Source organism: Spermophilus citellus (genome assembly GCF_964194105.1).
Source record: "Spermophilus citellus genome assembly, chromosome: 11".
NCBI lineage: Eukaryota > Metazoa > Chordata > Mammalia > Rodentia > Sciuridae > Spermophilus > Spermophilus citellus.
Window position 1 is genome coordinate 135,441,731 of NC_138192.1, and position 21,524 is coordinate 135,463,254.

The following is a 21,524-nucleotide window of genomic DNA, read 5'->3' on the forward strand; positions in this document are numbered from 1 at the left end:
AAGCCAAGTCCCCGGGTGGCCCTGCTCAAGACAAAGCCTTACCTGGTAGAACTTGAAGTAGCCATAGTCCACCGCTGTGCCCACGGCCACCCTGTCACCCTGTGTGAGCGTCACGGGCTTCAGGATGTCAGCCCCGTGGCTAATGAGCCGGTCAATCTGTGGGAGACAGAACCCATCAAACTTAGAAGCCACAGCAGGGACCCTCAGAGCCACCCATGGCATTGGGCTATGTGCATGGCGGCCCCTGCCCACGGCCGGAGGCTCTGCAGACACTCTAGGCAGCCAGAGGGCAGCACAGGGAGAGGGCAGGGCTGCCCACAGGGCTTGGTCCCCTGCTTTCTGCCCAGAGGCCACTTTCTGGGTGTAGGGAGAACCAGAGGCAAACAGGAAAACAGGCTGGTCTCAGCCTCGTCCGAGGGACACTACTCCCTGGCGGGGTGGCTGTGGCCGTGGCGTGGTGGCCGTGGTGTGGTGGCCTTCCCACACACGTCTGAGGGACACCACTCCCTGGGGCACTTCCCTGGAAGACCGCCCAGCAGCACCATGGGGTCCCGCCAGGCTTCAAGGTACGCAGTGTGAAGGCGAAGGCCGGGGTGCTGGTGACACTGCAAACGCATGTGTGTGATGGCGTGTGCACGCTCACGTGCAGTATGGGCTTTGTAGGTCCAAGTGTGTGGTCACACACGTGCACACTGGGGGTTGCAAGCGACATTCATGCACCTGAGTGCAGATGTGTGCATTTCTGAACATGTGTGCACTGTGGGGGTGGGCATGCTGTGTGCATGGGTGTGGACAGATGTGCACTGTGTGTGCGTGCACACGCGTGTATGCATTGCCAACATGCCACAGCAATGCTCTGGCTCAGGATTGACCATGGATTCCACTCAAAGCAAATGGCACCTAACAGTCGGCACCACCCACCCCCACCCCAGCCAGACCAGGAGGACACCCTGGGGGGCCCAGTGTGGCTGGATGAACACAAGGTGACATGTGGCCTACTCACTAACTAAGTGCCAGTGGGACCCCGATTCAGGGATGCATGGCAGCTGTCTCACGCCTGTGCCTGGTTTAGCATTGACCCTGCACAAACACAGGAGCCCCGGATTCTCAACAAGGCTGTGAGCGCAGCATCGCGGGTATGGCACCTGGCACTGGGGGTAGCAGTCTGGCCGGATCAGTGTCCACCGTGTGGTTCTGCAGGGGCGGAGGGTGGAGCATACCAGATTGCACCAGGCAGCAGTGACGCTGTGCTGCGTATCGGGCAAAGAGCGAGCTTCCCACTGTCCTGACCCCCCTACAAGAATCCCCATCCCTCTCCCCACTCCCCTCTCCCCTCTCCCTGCTGGAGCCATGATACCCTTCCAAAAGAGCCAGTGCTGGACAGCCCTCCAAGGTCTACCACCTTGTCTGCCCTTTTCCAAAGAAAGCAGAGTGCCAGGGTGTGGCTTGGTGGCAGAGCCCTGCCTAGCACGCACAAGGCCATGGGTTCAGTCCCCAGTGATGCAAAAACATGACCAGAAGGCAGGGGCAGACCGTGGGTGAGCCACGGGGTGCAGGCAGTTGCAGGTGCTCGGCTGATGGACAGGTGGATGGACAATGATTCCTCCTGTCCAGCACAATGATGCTGGGGGCTAACCACCCCAGCTCTGCCTTCAGGCACAGGAGCCCTGGGCCTTCCTCAGTGGGCACCAGGTCTCACCAGGCAGCTGGGCCAGGCAGTGCATGGCCAGCACCCCTCTGAGCTCCCACAGCCGCTCACTTGGCCTGCTCCCTCCCTCCTCTGCCCGACGTCCCAAGAGCAGCTCCAGCCCTCTGAACTGCTGCCCACCATACTCAGTCAGGCACAGGGTGGCCAGCCTGCCCTCCGCCCCCATCCCAGGTCCAGCCCACCCTCCGCCCCCATCCCAGGCCCAGCCCACCCTCCGCCCCCATCCCAGGCCCCTCCTGCCCTCCTGTCCACCTCTCACCAGCGCTATCTTGTTGTCAACGCTCCTCTGATGCTCATAGGCCAGGTCACACACGACACACAGGGCACTGCCCAAGCCTCTGGTCAGGGGCAGGTTGGGGTCAGCTCCCTGGGACAGGAGCTCCTTCACGATCTGCAACAGATGGGTTCCACAGTGGCCACCATGTCACGTCCCCTCACTGCAGTCTCCTGCGGCCATCCCTGGGCACTTTCCACGGAGCCCATATACAGAGGACCATGTCATGTAGGGGTCACATGGAGATTCCTTAGGGAAGAGCCGGGATTCCACCCTGAGCCCAGTTCTGGTGTTTTCTCATGGACAGTCCACACAGCAGCTCCAACAACCCTGACTCCTGTCCTGCTTTCTAGCCAGGCAGAGCTAAGCCCTGGACAGGCCCAGCACAAGGTCAAGAACATACCGGCGGCCGTGTGTGCCCTGCCCCAGCTTTCTGCCCCTCAGCACTGTACAGCCTGCGACTGTGCTACCCCTGGGCGAGGGTCTGGCTCCCCGGCTAGAACGTGGGGTCCTGGGGAGCAGAGTCCATCTTATTCCACACCTACTGCCTGTGGCCGTGCTGCCTGCACAGAGCAGGTGCCCAGTAAAGAAGAGTTCAGTGAACCACGGGCAGGGTGCACGTCCTTGGGGTGGGAGTACTCACCAAGTCATTCCCACTAGCGATGGAGAGGGAGAGTGGGGAGTGGCCACTCCACAGCAGGTTGGAATCCGCTCCGTGGGAGAGCAGGAGCTGGACCACGTCCCTGGCGTACTGTGGGGGACGAAGCAATTCAGGTTAGAGAGCCGCCCCGGTGCGAGAGGCATCCATCCCCAGGAGCCCTGCACTGCAGCCCCGCGGGTGCCTGGAGCCCGCCGAGCCACACGCCTTCCTCCCACCAGCACCAGGAGGCGCACACTGACCCAGACTACGGGAGGTCAGAGCTCCGCACACTGAGAAGATGTCTTCCCAACGCTCCTCCTTTCCAGATGGGCAACAGGAAGGGCGCTGAGGCCCAAGTGACCTAGGGCTTGCTTTCCGAGGCGCAGGAGCGTCAGGGCCCCCGCCCACACCAGCAGGGCCTGGCTCCTGGCAGGTGTTGGAGGCACCGTCTTCCCCAGGCCCAGCCTGACAGGCACCGTCAGGCTGGAAGATGGCCGCCCTCCTGCCCAAAGCCTCTGCTTCTCTGGCTCAGAGGCCAGCAACAGGCCCGACCCCGCAGAGCCACAGGCAGCCCTCGGTGCCTCCCTCTTCCTCTTCTTCCCCAGGAGTGTAGCAGGTGGCCACCTCTGCCCCCACACAGACCTACCCACACACACACCTACCCACACAGACACCTGCCCCACACACACCTGCACACACACACACCTGCACACACACACCTGCATAGCTGTCCCCACATACCCTTACACACACAGACACCTGCCCCCCACACACCTGCACACACACACCTGCATACCTGCACACATACACACCTGCATACACACCTACATGCACAGACACCTGCTCACACACACACCTGCACACACACACCTGCTCACATGGACACCTGCACGCACACACCTGCTCACACACACACCTGCAAACACACACACTTGCACACAGCCCTGTACATGCAGTGGTGGCACAGAAACCTCAGGAGGCTCTGGGCACAGACCCTGCGTTCCCTGCCCGCCCTCCTCCGGTCCTGTTCCGGGCTGTGGCCTAGTTCTAGCATGACAGCACACGCTCTCCACAAAGTACCCCAGCTCTGGGCAGGCCAGCGGACCCCAGCCAGGGCCCTGTGGTCACTCGCCTTCTTGTTGTCCTCCCGCTCACAGGCCACGTGCAGAGCTGTCCTGCCGCCCTCTATGGGGACACAGGTGTTCGTGGTATAGTAGGTGCTGGGTGGGCCTGGTTCATTGTTGAGCTTCAGGCTTGAGGGTGGCAGGTCCATCTGTGTGCAAAGGAGGGTTCAAGAACTGGCCTGGGTCCCCTGGCCAACACCCAGGGACATGCCACTTGCTGGCTAGAGAGGCCGTGAGCACCAAGACGGCAAGCTTCCTGCCCACTCTGCATCGAAGCCCTGCTGTGTCTGGCTCTGCCTGCTGCCACAGCCACCCGACTCCACGGGGTGAGAGGCACCCTGTGCCCTCTGCTCAGGGCTCCCACACACCAAGAGCTGCACACCACACATCCTGCTGCCACACCTGGTGCGGGGAGCGGGGGTGGTACCCGAGATTCTGTGGGCATGAGGAGGAGACGGGGAGCAGTCCACCTTGGGGTCTGGTCTCAGACCTCTGCAGTGGGCTGTGGGAGTCTTTGGGAGCTCAGGAGGCTCAGGACGGCTTTGCAGGTGGAAAAGACACAGCACAATGTGGACTGGAGCCACGTGCTCACCTGGACGCCCACACCTGTCCCCCACGCACACCAGAGCTCAAGCCCCACCTCAGCTGCCCAGAGGCTGCTACCACTGCACCCCAGGGAGACCCTGCCCCCACGCCCCCTCACAGCCTCTGGTGAGTGGGACCAGCCCCGCCTGACCCCGGCCTGGGAGATCGGAGTCCCCTGAGCCCCGAGCACATCTGTGTCCTTGCTGCTCTAAGGAGCCAGGCCAGGCCAGCACCTTCCCCAGGAGAAGGACACAGGCCCAGGTGGAGCGAGTGTCCCTGACAATCAGGCACTTCTGTAGCTCAGAGCCACTCAGGGAGAACCCAGACCCAGCCAGGTCCCCGTCCCGCCCTGTGCCTCAGAGAGCCGCACCTTGTTGAGCTTGTACGTGTGGCCCTCGTCAGCTGCCTTGGCGTCCACACAGGTGATGGCATGCAGCAGCAGCTCTGTGATCCTGACCCCCTCCTGCCCGGGAAGGGCAGCAGCGATGTGGAGCGGGGTCAGGGCCCCCAGCTGCAGAGGAAGTACGGATGGGGTAAGGCACACCGTCCTGGAGCCAAGCAGGTGAGGGTCCCCGGTGGGTGGGGCCAGTGCAGGACCCCTCTGCCTGACCTGGGGGAAAGGACACATTCTTCCCGTACCAGTCTGAGATCCCCACCACCCCACCTCCTCACCAGCCCCACTTCGTGCAGGACAGGGAGGCCCCCAGGGCAGAGGGAGGCCGTGCCCACTAAGGAACATGTGCACGGGAACTGTCGGCAGGCCATGCAGTCCATCCTGGTCAGGGCCACACTGACCAATGGTCAACACCTTCTCCTAAGAAGCCCTGTCCCTGCCCGGCCCCGGCCCAGGTGCCCCTACCCTGACAATCATGCGGCCCCTGTCTGGCCTCCTGATCTGCCTGTTCTCACCCGGACATCCTTCTGGCCATCAGCTGAGGTCCCTGGAGGACTGTCCCTGAGTACTGGCAGCACAGAGATGGGCACAGGGAACCTGGCCCTCAGAGGAGCACTGAGCGCGCCCTGCCTGCATCGAAATGGAGCCCCAGCACAGCACTCCAAGTAGGACCTAGCTCATCAGGAGGTGTCCCAGAGGTAAGCACCCCAAGGCCCTTCAGGGCAGGACGCAGATGACTCAGACAGCAGACAGAGCTAGTGGTGGGAGGGCCAGTCAGAGGACCTGGGGAGCAGGGGCAGTGTGGCACAGTTCCTCCGGTGGGGGACGGGTGGGCTCCAGGTGCTGACTCTGGGAAGGACAGGAGTCCACAGCCTGAGGGCAGCCTCTGGGGACCCCGCGCAGCCAAAGCCAGCACTCCACGGAGCACCGAGCACGAGGACGCAGTTGAGAACCAGCCTCTGCCCGATCCTGGGAGAAGCCAGCACTGAGGGCCCAAGGACTGGCCCACGGGAAGCGCTGGCCCACATGAGCACCACAAGGGTTTCCCAGTGATCCTGGCCTCGTATCGTCAGGAGGTCAGCAGGATCTCACATCCACAGCACCACCTGGAGGTCTCCAACTTCCAAACAAAACACTGAAATGACAGTAGCTGAAAGGCAGGGAGAACCGCGGTATGAGGAGGCCCAAGGGAGCTCCGCCAAACAATCAAGCTACAAAGAAATGGAGAGAAAGCACACCCCAAAATCCAGACAGAGCAAAAGGAAAGAAGGGGCGCCCAGAGGACAGCAGAGAGGAAGACGAAGACAAGGACTCCTGAGACAAGAGAAGAAAATTCCCCCGGGGCTGACCAGTGCCCAGGAAGAGTGGCTAGCAGACGGGGGGAGTCAGGGGGTCACACTGGCCTGAAGGCCATGGATACAAGCAACACCACCAGAGTTCTCAGGGGACGGTTCTGAACCAGAATTCTCCATCACCGGATAAGCAAGAGGGCAAAATGATGACAAGGGTCAGTTTCCCACTCCAGAGCCTCTCGGCAGGAGGCTCAGACTATGATCTGCAGAGAGCACAAAAGAAAGCCAAGAGGAATGCCCAAGCAGAGTCCCCAGGGCACAGACCCTGAGACGGACTCCAGATCAAGGTCACCAGAGCTGTGACGCGAGGGCAGGCAGGTGCCACGCACAGAGGCGACGGCCGAGGGCAGGGGCGGAGCCTCTCGCCTGGCTTTGGGTTTCCTTACATATCTGTAATGTCCTGTTGAGAAAAGCGTCTGGCCCAGCCCGCACTGCTGAGGAGCCGGCACTCCACCTCTGACAGCCCTGGCCATAGCAAGAGGACAGCTATGCCATCGCACCAATGTCAACGCCCAGACAAGCTCACACACCTGGCCATGCTCCGGAACTCCCAGCCATTCTATGTGAAAGAGCAGGGCCCTGCTCTGCTGCCCACAAGGTCACTGTGCCCAGCTCTCCAACAGAATCCCAACGATGCCCTGCACTGAGTCCACCACCAGCCCCAAGAGTCAAAGGGGCCGTGTTGGGGCAATTCTCAGTGAAGCGCTGGTGGCTTCAAGTATGTGAATACTATGTTCAAAAAGGCTTAGTGACCCCCAGAGGGCCTGAGTCACAGGCTTGGTCCCAGGTGGTGTTGGAAGAAGGTGGAACCTTCCAGAAGGGGGCCCTGTGGGAGGTCCTCAGGTCTCTAGGGCTGTGACTCAGAAAGGGGAGTGGGATCCAAGGCTGTCCTTGCTCTCTGTTTCCTGGCTCCTCAGGTGCCACCCTGGCCCAGATCCAAGCAGTGAGGCCCAGGAACCATCCAACCCTGAGCCCAATGGACCTCTTCCCTTAAAACCCCTGCCTCTGGTCTGTGGTTGTGCCCTATGAGGCTGGTCTGAGGAGCAGAGGCTCAACCTTGCACCCAAGGAGAAATGCAAGGTCAAAGCTCACTGAGGCGCCACTCTTCACCCACAGGTGGGCAGGGAACAGTGGGCACCTGCTCTGCAGGTGGGCGCCTACCAGGAAGGCTCACTTCCAGGGGGTGCAGCCAGGAAGAGGGCTTTGGAAACATGTTCTCCCAGCGATGACTGAGCAAGTGCCCTGGGGGGCTGCCACTGCACTCACGGCGCCTCCATCTCAGCAAAGCTGCAAGGTGGGACATCCATCCACCAGGACCAAAGAGGCACCCGAGGAGTGGAAGTCCCCAGAGACCGGTGTCACACTAGAAGCAGCAGAAGTGTGTGTGCGGTGTGCAGTGGTCCGGGGGAGGGCCACTCGGAGCAGCCGGCACCACACAGCCCAGGGCCCCTCCTCCACAGTCTGATACCAGGATGTCTTCTCTCTTCAAGATTTCCCAAGTGTGGTGCAAATTCATCTTAACAGCACGTGGACTGGCTGGAGGCCATTTTAGCTTTATTGACTCATGGGTCTCCAGGCAGCCCAGCCAGCCCCTGCTGGGGGTTACAGCATGAGCCCCGGGACCTTGCTGTGGTCTGAATGTCGCTCCTCTAAAACTCAGGCCCCAGAACTGAGCAACAGGATGAAACAAGATAAATAACACCAGATTCGAGGGAGAGGAGGCCCACAGGCAGAGGCAGGGCCTGGAGGTCCTTCCAGAGCTGTGGTTTGAAGAGAGCTGGAAGGCCCTGGAGCTGGGCTGGGAGGGCACCACCGCCCAGGGGCACAGTGCATGCAGGAGAGGCTAAAGAAGAAACCCAGAGAGCCGCAGCACTAGACCTTCACAGAACAGCACTTCTGGCTCAGCTGACTCAGAGGAAGACCCTCCTGAACACACTTCTCAATGCCTCCTTGTCGCCAGGAAGAGGCTTGGCCTGCACGGTGGTATGGCCCCAAAGCCACGCTGGGCAGAGCAGGAGGCCCGCGGGCGAGTGCGAGAGAAGAAGCGTGCAGGGCTCTGTGTAGGAAAGCCCTGTTTTCCTCAGCTAAGCAACGGCTCTGCAGCTGCGGGCAGCAGTGCACCAGCCCCTGGGAAGGGCTGTGGCCTCGCTCCCCCAGGACGCTCCTGCAGAAGGCGCAGTGCTGAACGCTGGGTCCTGGCTGGGGCTGGGAAGCCACGGCACCGCCTAGAAAAGACACGGCTCCCGCACCCTCTGGCGACCCCAGCACGGGCCTCTCCCTAGGTCCACTCAGACCAAGCCTCCACCACCGGGCCACAGCTCCACTGCACGTAGGCGCGGCCCTGAGCTTCGTCCCCGCCCCCGGTGGCCTACCTGCGGCGGGTACTGGACATCCGTGCGGGCCCCCTTCTCCAGCAGCAGCTTCACGCCGTCCACGTCGCCCGCCTTCACCGCGAGGAACAGCACCTGCATGGGCACGCTGCACAGGTTGGGGTCAGCGCCGCGGCGCAGCAGCAGCTGGATGGTCAGCCACCGGTTTCTCTGTCTGCAGCGGTCAGCGCCAGGGGTCACAGGCTGCAGGGAAGGTGAGGGCCTCCCAACCCCGGCTGTGTGGACAGGACCCCCAGGACAGGTGCGCCATGCTGCAGGGTGGAGGGTGCTCTGGGAGGGGTGTGGGCACCACAGACACCCAAGCCCCAAGTTTCATAGACTTGGAGAACACCCAAGGTCACCCCCTTCCAAGGCCCTGGTCCCTACCAGGGGAGGTGGGCAGTGTGGCCATCTCCAAACCATCCCCTGGGGGCAAAGGACTGCAGGCTACAGCCTGGGGGCCGCTGAGCCTCCCTGATGTCACCAGACGCTGGGGACAGGGGTAGGCCAGCCCCTCCAGGACCAAGCCACACTCAACACCAGTCTGGCAAGAAGCCACTCTGCACCCACTCCTCACAGCACACACCGTGCCCACAACACACTACACGCCACACACCACAACACACAACATACCTACCACACACACTATGCCACAGAATGCATACCATGTAGTATACACTATAACACACACTTCCATACACACACCTCACAACACATACCACAATAAACAACACACACACATTCCGTACACAACAACCACCCCACACCACATGCAGAACACATACCACATGCCACACACATCATAAACCAGAGGACAATACATATACCACACACCCACAGACACCCCACACACGACATACCACGCACAACACACCACACACAGAACACATACCACGCTACAGACAACATACAGCAAACCTCACACACTACACACTGCACAACACCACACACAACGCTCTGCTGTGGCGCTCAGCACAGGCTTCGTCAGTGTCTACGCCGGCCCTGCGGATGCTCAAAGGACAGACTCACACCTCTGGAGACACCCTGTGGCGAGCGCCCCGGGGACAGGAGGCATGGCTCTCAGAGCGCACCCGCCCCGGCAGCGCGGGCGGAGACCTACTTGATTATGCCCTGTGCCATCCTCCGCACGGTGCCCTTGTCCATGCAGGGCACCCGCAGCAAGCTGTAGGCCTGGGCGCTCCTCTCCAAGACCTCCCTGGACAGCCGGAGGGCATAGTTGTACATACAGGCCATGGACTGGAAGTTGGAGTCCTCGCTGCTCAGGGTGCACACACCCAGGTCTTCGGCCTTCTCCCCCAGCTCTCTGTCCCTGTCGCTGGCGCTGCCCTGCACGGTGGGCGACTCCTCCCTTGGAGGGCTGCCCTGCTGGCCTGGGGACTCTGGAGACGGCTGTGCACTCGGGGACAGGCTGCCCTCCTCGAGGCCCTGGGCAGGCCTGCTGGCCTCATGGACAGACTCCACGTTCACATCCAGAAAACAGCTTGGGGTGACCGGGCATTTGGGAGGTGCCTTTGGAGAGTGCCAGGAAAGCAGATCAGGGGAGGCCAGAGCAGGCAGCCCCCACATGGCCGCAGCGAGGGCGGCACCCCTGCAGAGCCACGCAGAGCACGGCCCAGCACAGCAGCGGCTCCCGCCTCACCACAGACCTCAGAGGCAGATGCCCTGCAGTGCCCACCAGAAGCCTGGGGTCAGCTGGCCACCACTGGGGACACCAGTGCCACACATGGCTCCTGAGCTCACAGAACATCTCGAGGCAGGGCCCCACCCATGCTGTTCCCAGTGACTACACACAGAAAGGACCCTATTTGAGGTACTGTCAGCTGAATACAATGTATCATGCACCAAGTTTACTTTTTTAATGTGAAAAGTTCAAGTTACAGGTTCAAGGTCATGTTGTGGCCTGCATCTGATTCCCACCAAATGACACTGCTTTGGGTCGGCTTCCCCGTCAAGCCACGGCACACAGTGCCATCCCACCTGCAGCTCCATCCCACCAGGAACTTGGCAGGAACAGGGCGCTGCCCGGAGGCAGCTGTGTGGTGCCACCCTGTCCAGCACAGAGAGGGTCGGGCTGAGCTGCAGAGCGTGGCTCTGGGACGTGCTGTCGCACTCAGGAGGCATCAGGCAGTGCCACATCCATCCTCTGACCCCTCCCCCAGCCTCATCTTGTCACTTGGCCAGTGTGAGCCTGGTCTGCACAGGAGGGTGGTGCAGGTGGACACTTGGGTACAGAGACAGGCAGCCAGCGGCTGGCAGGGCTGACCTGGGGCAAGGTCCTCTCGGCAATGTTGGGCTTGAAGGACCCACTGGGGTAGTAGAGGAGGAAGCTTATGCTGAGCGCCGTGAGGCCCTCGTCTGTGCGCTTGTTCACGTCCGCCCCGAGGTCCAGGAGAAGGCTGACGATGCGGCTGTGACAGTGTGCCTAGGGGACAGCAGGTGGCGCTGGGGTCTGCGGAGGCCCCTCTGAGGTGGCAGCCTGGCAGGCTCTGATAAGTTTGTGATGAGCTTGGTGAAGGGACAAGGTCATGCCCTCCCCTTCCACAGGACCTTGTGGGCCCCACCCGGGCGGATGCCTCCGCGCCCTCTGTGGGAGCAGGAGTGGACCTGTGTGGCACTCCTGCGCCTCGGCTTCTCCAGAGCAGCAGCGAGGGCCCGGCCCGCAGTGACTTCCTGCCCGCAGTGACCTCCCCGCTCGACGTTCCTGCGGGCATCCACCAGGTGGCAGTGGGGGCTTACCGCAGCAGCCGCAAGCACAGTGTAGCCCTTGGCGTCGGCCACGTCGGGATGGACGAGGTCGTCCTTCAGGGTTCCAGAGATCCAATCAAGGTCCCCTTCCTCGGCCTTCAGGATCATCTCTTTAGAAAGCCGCTCCCTAGGTCCAGAGCGTGCAAAGCCCTCGCGGTGGCCTTCCAGGATGGCATCCATGTGCCAGCTGGTGTGAACCTTCTTGTCCCTGGCAACAGAGCAGGCTTCAGTGAGGTTAGACAGGCCCTGGACCACTCGACGACAGCCCAACACCGTCCATGAGAAAGGGCGCCCAGCGCTGTCTCCCTGTGACTCCTGCTCTCCTGGATCCTCAGATACTCCAACAATCCACTCCGTGAGCAGCCTAAGCCCTAGTGGCTGCACTGCCAGCCAGTCAAGGTCAGGATGGAGCACACGGCGGTGGGGACTTTGCACCTGGGCGTAAAGATGCTCACACTAAGTGCCTGTACCAGCAGCAGTGTGCTGGCTGCCAGGGACCCTGTGAATCTGATTCAGCTGGGCCACTCATGGGGTGCTTGGAAACAGACTCCCACAGCAAGGGCCCTGGATGGGGAGGAGGCAGCACACACATGGGTCCACTACTCAGTACCAAGCGCCCACCTTCTGCCCTCTGCTCATCTGCTTTTCCGTTGGGAAAACTCGTGTCCCAGGCCCAAACACCACACAGCGCTGATGCCGCCTGTGTGCATAGAGCCCCCTTTTGCAATCAACAGCCCATGGTTTATGACAACTGTTGTACTCAACTGTTGTCACTGATTAGGGCACTCTGTTGACATTCACATGATAGACAGATGGTTGGGTAGATGATGGACAGATGAAGGGTTGGTGGGATGGGTCGCTGGATGGATGGATGAGTGGATGGATGAGTGGATGGACAGATGGATGAGTGAGAGGGTAGATGATGGATAGATGGATGCATTGATATAGGTGGATGGATGGATGGATGGACAGATGGATGGATGAGTGTGTGGGTGGATGGATGGATAGATGGATGGATGAGTGTGTGGGTGGATGGATGGACAGATGGATGGATGAATGAATGGGTACATGGATGGTGGGTTGGTGGGATGAGTGGATGATGCATGGGTGGATGGATGAGTAGATAGATGGATGAGTGAGTGGGTAGATGATGGATATATGCATGCATTGATATAGGCGGATGGATGGATGGATGGATGGATGGATGGATGGATAGATGGATGGATAGATGGATAGATGAGTGAGTGGGTAGATGATGGATATATGCATGCATTGATATAGGCGGATGGATGGATGGACAGATGGATGATGGATGAGTGGATGGATAGATGGATAGATGGATGGATGAGTGTGTGGGTGGATGGATGGATAGATGGATGGATGAGTGGATGGATGGATGGATAGATGGATGCGTGTGTGTGTGGGTGGATGGATGGATGGATGGATGGATGAGTGAGTGGGTAGATGATGGATATATGCATGTATTGATATAGGTGGATGGATGGATGGATAGATGGATGATGGATGAGTGGATGGATAGATGGATAGATGAGTGAGTGGGTAGATGATGGATATATGCATGCATTGATATAGGCGGATGGATGGATGGACAGATGGATGATGGATGAGTGGATGGATAGATGGATAGATGGATGGATGAGTGTGTGGGTGGATGGATGGATAGATGGATGGATGGATGAGTGGATGGATGGATGGATAGATGGATGCGTGTGTGTGTGGGTGGATGGATGGATGGATGGATGGATGAGTGAGTGGGTAGATGATGGATATATGCATGTATTGATATAGGTGGATGGATGGATGGATAGATGGATGATGGATGAGTGGATGGATGGATGGATGAGTGGATGGATGGATGGATGGATGGATGGATGAGTGAGTGGGTAGATGATGGATATATGCATGCATTGATATAGGTGGATGGATGGATGGATGGATAGATAGATGGATGGATGAGTGGATGGATGGATGGATAGATGGATGGGTGAGTGTGTGGGTGGATGGATGGATGGATGGATGGATGAGTGAGTGGGTAGATGATGGATATATGCATGCATTGATATAGGTGGATGGATGGATAGATGGATGGATGGATGGACAGATGGATGGATGAGTGAGTGGGTAGATGGATGGTGGGTTGGTGGGATAAGTGGATGATGCATGGGTGGATGGATGAATGGGTAGATGGCCTTTTTAATGGCTTGGTCATGGCAAATGGAATGATGACTGCGAGAATGGATAGCTGGGTGCATGAATGAAAGCTTGGCAGAGGCCAAGCTTTGAGGTGATGATAAATACAATCCCTTCTCTTCATGGTGAACATGCAGGGACTCGATTCATGGGACGTCTAATCACAGACATGCACCTGGACTCGGGGGACACTAACTCTGACCTTCAGAAGGGGAAGCATGCAGAGGTCGAAAGCCAGGAGTTGCTCCGGTTCTCTGAGCTCAGGGGTTTATCCTCAGCCACACCCCTTCCCAGGTCCCACACAGCTTCAGGACTATCCTGGCTGCCCACTCACCAAGCACCCTCACACCACTCCTTCCCCAGAGAGTGGACAAGCAGTGCTCCCGTCCCTGTTTCCCTGCGTAGATACAGGTGGCCCGTGGCCTGACTCTCAGGAAGCCCCTCCCACAGTGGGGACATCCTGTCCATCTTCGTTCCTGGACTGTATCAGCCACTTAAAGAGCTGTATGCCCATGTTCACCTGGTGAACAAGGTCAAGAATCATGCAGCCCTGAGTAGCGACAATTGGGCACTGAGAGACTTCAAACCCCACGCAGAAGGGTGCCTGTCCAGGGAGGCACCAGGGACAGAGGAGGGAGAGCAGACCCATCACCTGAACTTGTAAGTCTGCGTCTGCATTTTGACCAACAATGGAGTCTGGTTTGTGATAAACCAGGGTTCTCCATCCTCAATAAAGGGTGGGATCTCGTTAGCAAAGACGCGGGCGTCCAGCTCCCTGGCGAGCGCGGCCGTCAGCGGCAGGTGTCTGTGGTCGGTGGAGTAGACGTGCATCTCTGGAGGAAGCGCCAGGTCGTCATTCAGGAGGAACCGCTTGTACTCATAGAAGAAGGGGTCTTGCTCTTCGGGCGGGCCCCACTCGGCCTTCGGCTCATCCGAGAGGCTGATTCTCTCTCTCGAGTGCCCGAGAAAGGCGGAGAACTCCGGGAAGTTGAGCAGGGAGAAGCTGCTGGGAGTCTCCGTGCACAGCTTGATGAGCTGGTTCCGGAACCACAGCCCCACGTCCTGACTGCCATCGGGGTAGGTCTCCACGCCCGGCCCAAACCGAACGTCCATTTTATACAGCCCCTGCAGGGGAAAGTGACAGGCTGAGAGAGCTGCCCACTTTGTGGCCAGCTTTGTAAAATCAAAAGAAAATGTATTCCTGAGAAACGTGCTCGCTCATTCAGCACTCGCTCACTGAGGCATGGGATGCACTGGGCAGGGGCCGAGACAGGCTGGCTCTTAGACAGAGGGCAGCATAAATGTGGGGGCACCCCTGGAGAGAGGCGTGCAGGAGGGAGTGGGGACTGGGGCACCGCTCTGCAAGGGTGAGGACAGGACCCAGGGCTTCGAGGTGAAGGTGTGGGGGAGACACAAGGTGGCTTTAGGCCAGGGTCAGCCACCAGGCAGCTCTTTCAAGACAAGCTCCTACCCGGGGAGAAGCAGCTACCCCTTCAAATGACTGGAAGTTGCTTTCCATTGGTTTGTGGGTTTCAGATAAGGCCCTTCAGAAAACCCTGCGAGGACCCCGTCCCACCACGGGGCCCCTCCACCCATGCTTTCTCCTGTGGCCTGACCACATGTCACTCATTCACCCAGCGGTCCCTCTGCCATTTCCTTTGAGCATGTGATTATGACCAGGCACTGAGGGAGCTCCGGGACGTGACAGCAGAAGGTGGCTAAGCTCTTCAATGTCAACATGCACAGGCCCCTGGGAGAGCTGGCTCTGCCAGGAGGGCCCTGCTGAGAGTCCCTCCAAGCTCTCCTCGCCTGCAGCAAGGCAGAAGCCTCTGTCCACGGTCACTCCTGACGTCACGTGCTTGCTTTGCACAGCAGAGAGGTGAACCAGTTGCACTTGGTCCCTTAATGACAGGGGACAGACAGACGAGGATGGTGAGGACATGAGGTTAAGGGAGTAAGGCCGAAAACTGGGCCCACCGAACCGTGCAGACCCCCAAGGGTTGCTTCTCCAAGAAGCAATTTGCCCACAGCCCTGCTGGCCTCAGGGGACAGGACGTCCCTCAGCAGACTGCCTATCTGCAGGAGACATGCAGGCCCCAAACAATGCCTGTGGAGGAACCCCAGTCACCCTGAAGGGGGAACTGTTGTGACCCTTACACAGACCAGATCCTGAAACTCGGGAGACAAGGGTAGTTCCTCCTAACCACAAAATCTTTAAGAATGTATGGTCAGAATCCAGTTAGAACCAGTCGGCATGGGCAAGGGGACCTGGAGTTGCCCTGGCAGTGGGACTTAAAAGTCTGATGTCATCTTAATGTCAGTCAAAAGTCAAGAGGTGGACCTGGGCAGGACTCTCGGAGAACTTCTCTGAGACCCCAGTAAAACTGGAGTGTAGGACAGGCACGTGGCCCCTCTCCTCTCTGAGAGGACATACTCTCTCCCTTGAGAGTGTCCCCTTTCCCTTTCCCACCCCTTCAATAAAGTCATGCCTGTCACTCAGAGCCACGCGTGAAAGCTTTCCGAGTTGATCCTAAGAGTTGGGGCTTGAAGGAGGGGTCTTGGCACTGCCTCAGCTTCCCATGGTCCCGACTGTCACTCACACTGCAGGCCTCCCCACAGCCCCACCAGCTGGGCAGTGGCAAGGGGGTGGAGGTGTGGGCAATGGGTCTGACAGCCCCTGAGGCCAGGTGTGAGCCTCGAGGGGGGAAGACAGCAGGGGAGAAGGAGCAGGGGGAAAGGCGGGTTCCAGCGACCCCCACCAGACAGCGACTTCCTCAGGCCTCTCCTGAGTCTCTCCCACGGGACGGGGAAGCATCTCCCACCCTGTGGATATCAGGAGGGTCTCTGGGTCAGGCGTGTGGCATGCAGCACGGCACCCAGCTTCCCGAGGAGGTGCCTCCCCTGGGACGCCCTCAGGGCGCCTGAAGCAGCCCAGACCAGGGGCAGAAGCCTGAGGCCAAGAGCTGGTGGACCTGTATCCCCAGGAGCCTGCGCCTGCATTGACATTTGGGTCGTTAGTTTTACTTGCTGTTATAAATACTGCTGTGGGGAGGAATCTGAGACGGGAGCGTCTGAGCCTCCTGGGTCAGTTCCCCAGAGCACCCTGGGCTGCAGTCCTGGGCCGGGCACTGGGGATCCTCGGCCTCACATTGCCCAGTGCTGCCCACAAGGAGCTGCAGTCTGCGGGAGGCCTTGGGCAATGAGCTGGAGGCCAGGAGTGCACTGAGGGTGGCCTCCATGGGCAAGGGAGCTGGGGCAGGCAGCAGGGGCACTTCCAAAAGAGCCTGCACAGTGGGTCAGTGGGGCAGGAGGTCACAGGAGTGTGAAGTGGAGCAAGGAAGAGGGCTCTGGCCAGTCTGGCAGGCGCAGCCAGGGGTACCTGTTACCTGGGAAGCTTTAGGGAGCCCTGGGGTGTGGGCCGCAAGAGCAGGTAGGTGGGAGAAAGACTGAGGGCAGTGTGTTGGCAGCCAGCAAGGGGCAAATGACTCGAGCAGAGCCAAAGTGCTCGTGCACCTGAGCGGGCTGTTCTTCCCAGGAGTCCAGGTGTCCCAGAGTCCCGGGCACCAATTCCTCCCCACAACAGTATTTATAACAGCAAGTAAAACTCATGACCCAAATGTTGATTACAAAAGACTTGTCCACAGAACACGACAGGCACAATGCACCCACTTTTAACCAAACTCTCCCCTTCCAGGGATCACCAATGAAAACGCAGAAAGATGAGCTTGGAAAGCCTTCACGAGGAAAGGCCCGTCCTTCACACCAGCTGCGGCAGGGCACGGAAGCTGCAGGGGGCACCCTTCCTACCTCCTGGAGAAGAGGAGCAACTGGCACCGACACCTGCTTGTCTTTGTCAATGCAAAGATACACTCAGAACTTCAGAAAATGGTCGCCAGGGGGAAGGCAGGACGCCGTGCAGGACTGCACTGGGCAAACTGTGTCCTGGATCGACTTTGGAAGAATGTCGGTTTTCTACATTATTACAAACAAAATTAAAGAAAGACTTAAAAAATAAAACCCCAAAGAAAGGAAAGATGAGAAGATGAAAGCTCTCTGCACAGGTGGTGGATGAGCTGAGAGGAACTGCGCGTGTGTCTCCAGACCTGGGACGTGAGGGACAACCTGAGGGACGGGCGGGAAGAATGGAGGAGCTTGAACTGTGCAAACAGGGCCACGGTGCAACGCCACCAGCTGTGCCCTGGGAGCAGTGAGCCTCATTTTATGAAATACAACAAGCAAAGATCTTTGCTGTGGGGCTGGGATTGTGGCTCAGCAGAAGGTACTCGCCTAGCACATGGGGGGGTGATGGGTTTGATCCTCAGCACCACATAACAGTCAATCAATCAAGCAATCAAATAAAGGTTTAAAAAATACTTGCTGATGGTTAAAAATGAAGTTTTTCAGCCTAAGAGAAATACAAACCCAGTGGATCGCTGTTAGGTAAAAACCAAGCCTGTAGTTCCTGGCCGGGGCAGTGAGCAAGAAAGCACCCAGCTTGCCAGAGATGTGCCCACTCTGGGCAGCGACAGGGCTCTCCCTGCTCCGCAGCGGGCATAGCGGGCACCAGAAAGCACCTGGAGGCTGGGCACTGAGTCACACCACAGATGCGCTGAACACCAGAGTGTGAGACACTGAAGAGAAGCTGACCTCCCAATCGGCACTGAGGGGGTCGCTCGGAAAGCTGAGAGAGGGGGCAGGGGCCGTCAGCCTTTTCTACCCACACCCCCTCAAGGCAGCCGGACAGCGGACGGCGGATCCCTTCAAAATAGAAGAGTCACATAAATAAGTGCAGCGGGAACACCAGAACTCTTGTGTCATATTCTGCATCTCAGTGGCTCCTCCCAAGGCCACCCATGTTCTCCCAGGTCATCGTGAGGGTGCAGCAGGGCCTGGTCTCCAGACGCAGTTCCTGATGGCCAGGTGTGAGCATGGCCTGAGGCCTGAGCCTGAGCGACTCCGTTTTAAAAACTCCAGTTGAAACCTGCAGTGCCACCAGGCCACCCACAGAGCCCTCCATGTGGCCTCAGACAAGTCCCTTCCCCTCACCCTGATAACAGAGGGAAGCCCCAGCTGTCCTCATCTGATAAGAGGGAAAGGGGAGAAGATCGGGGGAGACACCAGACCAGGGTAAATGATGTCACTGAGCAACCCAGTGGTAGCTGATGAGGATTGAAAGGGGGGTCAAAAGCCTCAAAATTCAGTATAAATGATAGAGCAAACGAACAGGGATTCAGCAGCCGAAAAAGGATGCACTCGAGCTGGAGAGCCTGATGAGGACCCGACATCCCATCACTTGTCCCCGTTCCTGATCCTCTGCGTGATCCTCACTGCTCTCAACCTCTACCACCTGGTCTGGACCTTGGGGAGAGTCACAACTTCCTCATACGACCCTCTCACCAACCAGTCGTCCACTCCACACCAGGAAAAGCCTGCCTTGGTCCCGGACCTGGTCACACTCTGAGTGAGTGCACATCTGCTGGACTTAGAGCCTCAGGCTGAAGACCTCTGAACTTAGCACACAGAGGGAATGGCTGTCACTAGCCTTGAAAGGGGCAGAAGCGCACGGACATTCTTTATCTCTCCCCCTCGGAGCCTCCTCCCCGCTCTGCTCACCTCTTCTACTGACAAGTCCGTTCCCTTCCCCCACTCGAGCCTCTCTGCTCCCTCAGTCCCACACCCAGTCCCACCAGGCCCTCCCACCAGCTCACCCAAGCTCCTTTGTCTTCTCCAGGAAATGGCTGCTGCTGCTGAAGGGATCATTTGAATACGTGTCCCATTCTCACTTCAAGATGTTTCCCAGAATCCAGATGAAAATCCAGCCTGAATTCTCAACCGTCCTACAGAGGCCCTCACCAAACACACGAGGCTGGATCCTGGGTCTCCCACCAGGGCTACAGTGTTAGCAACCCATTTTAGCACTCAATCGGCCCCGATAAGCTGAGGAGGACCCTCAGACCCCTGTCTGAGATCTGCTGAAGATGGCTTTAAAGCAGGCTCCATTGCAGAAAGAGGTAACACCCCAAACCCAGGCCTTGGCAGCGGCCCAGAGGCCTACGTCTCCAGCAAAGCTTCTGGGGGACCCAGCATCCCTCTCCACCAGGGGCTTGCCTCAAATGTGGATGCGAAGGTCACTGGGCTCGCCAATGCCCAAACCCACAGCCTCCTTCCAGGCCATGCCCCACCTGTGAGCAGACAGGACATTGGAAGAGTGACTGCCCCATGGCTGGCCCTTCCTTGGCGCCTCTACACAGGGGTATGACCAGTCAGGCAGTCCCCTCTCCTGAACTTTTGGGGTTTGCAGAAGACTGAAGAAGCCCAGATTCAAAGACCCCCTCATCCCTCTCTGAGCCCAGGGTAATGCTCCAGGCAGCGGGTAAGTCCATAACCTTCCTTGTGGACACGGGGGCTACCTATTCTGTCTTGCCTGTCCACTCTAGGCCTCTGTTTCCTTCCCAGGTCTCAGTTATGGGGATTGATGACAAACCCTTCTCCCAAACAGAACTGTAAAGGTGGCCTGTGCCCTGGAGGGACACCCTTTCACACTCTTGTGGTCATTCCATCCTGTCAGTTCCTCTCCTAGGCAGAGATGTTCTCCAATTACTAGGAGCCACCCTTTAACTCTACCCCAAGAATACTACCACCCATCTCCTTCTGCCTTTAACTCTTACCCTCTCTAATGACCTGACAGTACCTACTGGGCCATTGCCCCTGACTGGGACATCTCCGTGCCGGTCATAGCCTCCCACCACAAGCCAGTCTGTATCCAGCTGAAACCCCAAACTAAATTTCCTTTGTGTCCCCAAGACACCCCCCGCAACACTCCCATATTTCTGGCATGCAAACCCTCAGGAGCCGATCCCTTAGTCCAGGACCTGCGCCTAATTAATGAGGTGTCATTCCCACCCACCCGGTGGTTCCCAACCCTCACACTCTGCTTTCTCATATCCCCCTTTGGCCTTCTTGACAGCGCCCTCCATCCTGACTGTTGAGGGCCACAGCCGAGTCGGGATGACGCCTGGCATTTTTGCCAGAAGTCGTGGTTGAGAGGTGACGCCAGCGAGCCATGACCATGATGACTTTTGAGTTCTCGCGGAGTTCCCCTGGAGTTCCGGTTGAGCTCTCGCGGGGATTCCTGAAGAGTTCGCGTGGGTTGGGGAAGTTCCGGTGGTGGGAGTTCCGGTGGGTGTGTGGTGTGCCTGGAGGAGCCACGTGGGTGGCGTTCGGGAGAGTTCCCGGGAGCGTGTGTGGAGTGTGCTGGTGGAGTTCAGAAATAAAGTTTGTTCCTGCCTGAGTGGCTTGTGATTTGTGCCCAGCCAGACTGCGGCACCTGACTCTTATTACTTCTTTGCCTTCACAAAGACCCTACATCCTTTAGGTCTCAACAGCTGACATGGACAGGCCTACCCCAAGGCTTCAGGGACAGTCCCTACGTCTTTGATCAGGCCTTGACACAGGATCTAACTGCTGCGACTTGGGGATAGCTGGACAGAAGCCTTCCCTACCTCCAGGGAAACTGCTGACAGCGTCGCAGACCATCCCAGGTTCGGACTTCCCGCCTCCTTCCAGCCTTCACTTCTAGGTTGCTCAACCATCTCCAAAGGCCTCAAGGTCACTTGGAGGCCCCACATCCCCCACTGACCCCATCCTTGGGTCAGGTTGACAGGACTGACGGCATTCTCAGGGATCATCTCACTAAACTTGCTATTGAACTTGGCTGTCCCGGCCCAGTCTCCTGCCGTCCGCCCTCACCTGAATTCGGGCAGCCCCCAGAGCTCCCTCAGGCCTTAGCCCCCTTTGAGCTACTCCTTGGGCGCCCTTTCTTGATCAGCCAAAGCTTTTCCATCACTTCTCCCCCCCTGTGTCCTACCTGCCCTATCTCACCCTTCTACACAGACTCCTAAGGGAACACGCAGACGGGTGTCTTCCTGCACCACCCGTTACCTCTGTCCCAGCACAACCAGGAACTGAATCAGACCCTCTTCAACCGGGTGACGAAGTCTTACTTCGAGAGCTGCATCCTCAATTGTTGCAACCTCGCTGGACAGGGACCCCATACAGTCATATTTATTTCTCGCTAACCTTGTTCTACTTTTACTAATCA

The 21,524-nt window shown here is 58.5% G+C and overlaps 1 protein-coding gene across 11 annotated transcripts in view; it reads right to left on the minus strand.

Moving 5' to 3' along the window:
* The window catches only part of ANKMY1 (ankyrin repeat and MYND domain containing 1), a 67,322-nt gene that overhangs the window by 20,846 nt on the left and 24,952 nt on the right, over nt 1-21,524 (minus strand). For all 11 annotated transcript variants that reach the window (XM_081260461.1, XM_081260453.1, XM_081260458.1 and 8 more), the window contains 10 exons: nt 14,076-14,548; nt 11,204-11,420; nt 10,731-10,889; nt 9,567-9,976; nt 8,450-8,621; nt 4,702-4,842; nt 3,755-3,895; nt 2,626-2,733; nt 1,968-2,099; nt 43-156 (listed from right to left, as the gene is read on the minus strand). In XM_081260461.1, the coding sequence (XP_081116587.1) occupies nt 43-156; nt 1,968-2,099; nt 2,626-2,733; nt 3,755-3,895; nt 4,702-4,842; nt 8,450-8,621; nt 9,567-9,976; nt 10,731-10,889; nt 11,204-11,420; nt 14,076-14,548 (2,067 nt within the window). The remainder of the gene's footprint in view (nt 1-42; nt 157-1,967; nt 2,100-2,625; nt 2,734-3,754; nt 3,896-4,701; nt 4,843-8,449; nt 8,622-9,566; nt 9,977-10,730; nt 10,890-11,203; nt 11,421-14,075; nt 14,549-21,524) is intronic.